Raw genomic sequence first — 1,271 nt, forward strand, 5'->3', positions numbered from 1 at the left:
GATCTTAAAATCTTTTTGACATACCTGCAGAACAATATTGCCTGTGTGGAACAAGGGTAAACTGAGGTGCTGTGAGGATTACGAGCCCAGCCTAGCTTTCATAGCCTGCTAGCCCCAAGGGGTCAAGATCTACCAATACACAATCCATGGGAGCCAGAGGACAAAGCTGAGAGCAATGTACTAGGCTGGGTCCAGGGCTCGAAGACAGGATTAGGGAGAAGGCTGGGTCCAATCCAGAGGAAAGGGCATGGTGTGTGTGTGTGTGTGTGTGTGTCCACACAGAAGCTGTTTCTCTAATCCCAAGTCCCTCTTTCTTTACAAAGACAATGTTTTGCAGATCTGAGACCCCATGGCTCTGCCTCCCTCACCTTCCTAATGTGGTCCAGGAATTCTGGAGAGGAGAGACAGTCTTCAGGGCTGGAGAACTGGCGGCCATTGTACTGGAAGAGAGGCAGCAGGCTGGGTTCCAGGGAGAAGAGCCTGTGGGTTAGGAGCCGAGTTATCAGCAAAGTGAGTCGCAACGGCAGCAGACACTGGCCTGGCTGGCCAGAAGAAAGCCACAGTCTACCCCCAACCTGGCACTACCAGCTTAGTCAATGCCCCCCTCCCTTCTCTGAGCATTCTTCAGAGGATACTTGTGTCCCCAGTCTCTCACATTACCTGACAGACAGTAGCTCCTCCCTAAACAATCGAGGGCTGAGTTTGGGACAGATAGGAATCTCAACCCAAAATATAGGGGGAACCTTCCCTTTTGGATCAAAACTTCTCAATGCCCTTGTATCTAAGAAGGCTTAAATGGGCAATAGCATCAAGAACACTCCTTGAACTACTGAGTACTAAGTATTTCACATGTGGTTAACTGTGATTGAGTATCCCCTATACTTTTAAGCAGTGGGTTCAGAGGAGAAAACAGAAGCTCAGAGAGTTTGTTAAGCAAGCTGCCTTAAGTTACACAGTAAAGCCGCAGGGGGTACCAGAATCCAGGGAAATGAGTTTGGAAAAATACAGTTGGCACAACAAGAAAACTTCTGCCTCGCTGGGGAGAGCTTGCAATTTTGTGTAACTCTTTTATGTCACTGAATTTATTCCCTTCCCATCTGGGAGAGGCTTTGTAAAGTCCTGTTTGCAAGTTTTGAGCTGGCCTAGTGAGCTGCGATGAGGATGAGGGAGTGTGGCCCTTTGGTGACAGAGCCTGAGGTGAGGCTGAAAAACCAGCAGGCCTTCTCCTGTGGGGCTAGCTGGAGCTCTCTCCTCTCCCTCCCTCCCTCCCT

General features: G+C 49.6%; 1 protein-coding gene across 1 annotated transcript in view; it reads right to left on the minus strand.

The window, feature by feature from the left end:
• Ngb (neuroglobin) overlaps window positions 1–1,271 on the minus strand; it is a 5,657-nt gene that overhangs the window by 3,233 nt on the left and 1,153 nt on the right. Inside the window, exons 2-3 of the mRNA XM_031357735.1 lie at window positions 320–480; window positions 25–41 (exon numbers count right to left, since the gene is read on the minus strand). Coding sequence (XP_031213595.1) covers window positions 25–41; window positions 320–480 — 178 coding nt within the window. The remainder of the gene's footprint in view (window positions 1–24; window positions 42–319; window positions 481–1,271) is intronic.

This window comes from Mastomys coucha, unplaced genomic scaffold (genome assembly GCF_008632895.1).
Source record: "Mastomys coucha isolate ucsf_1 unplaced genomic scaffold, UCSF_Mcou_1 pScaffold6, whole genome shotgun sequence".
NCBI classification, from domain to species: domain Eukaryota; kingdom Metazoa; phylum Chordata; class Mammalia; order Rodentia; family Muridae; genus Mastomys; species Mastomys coucha.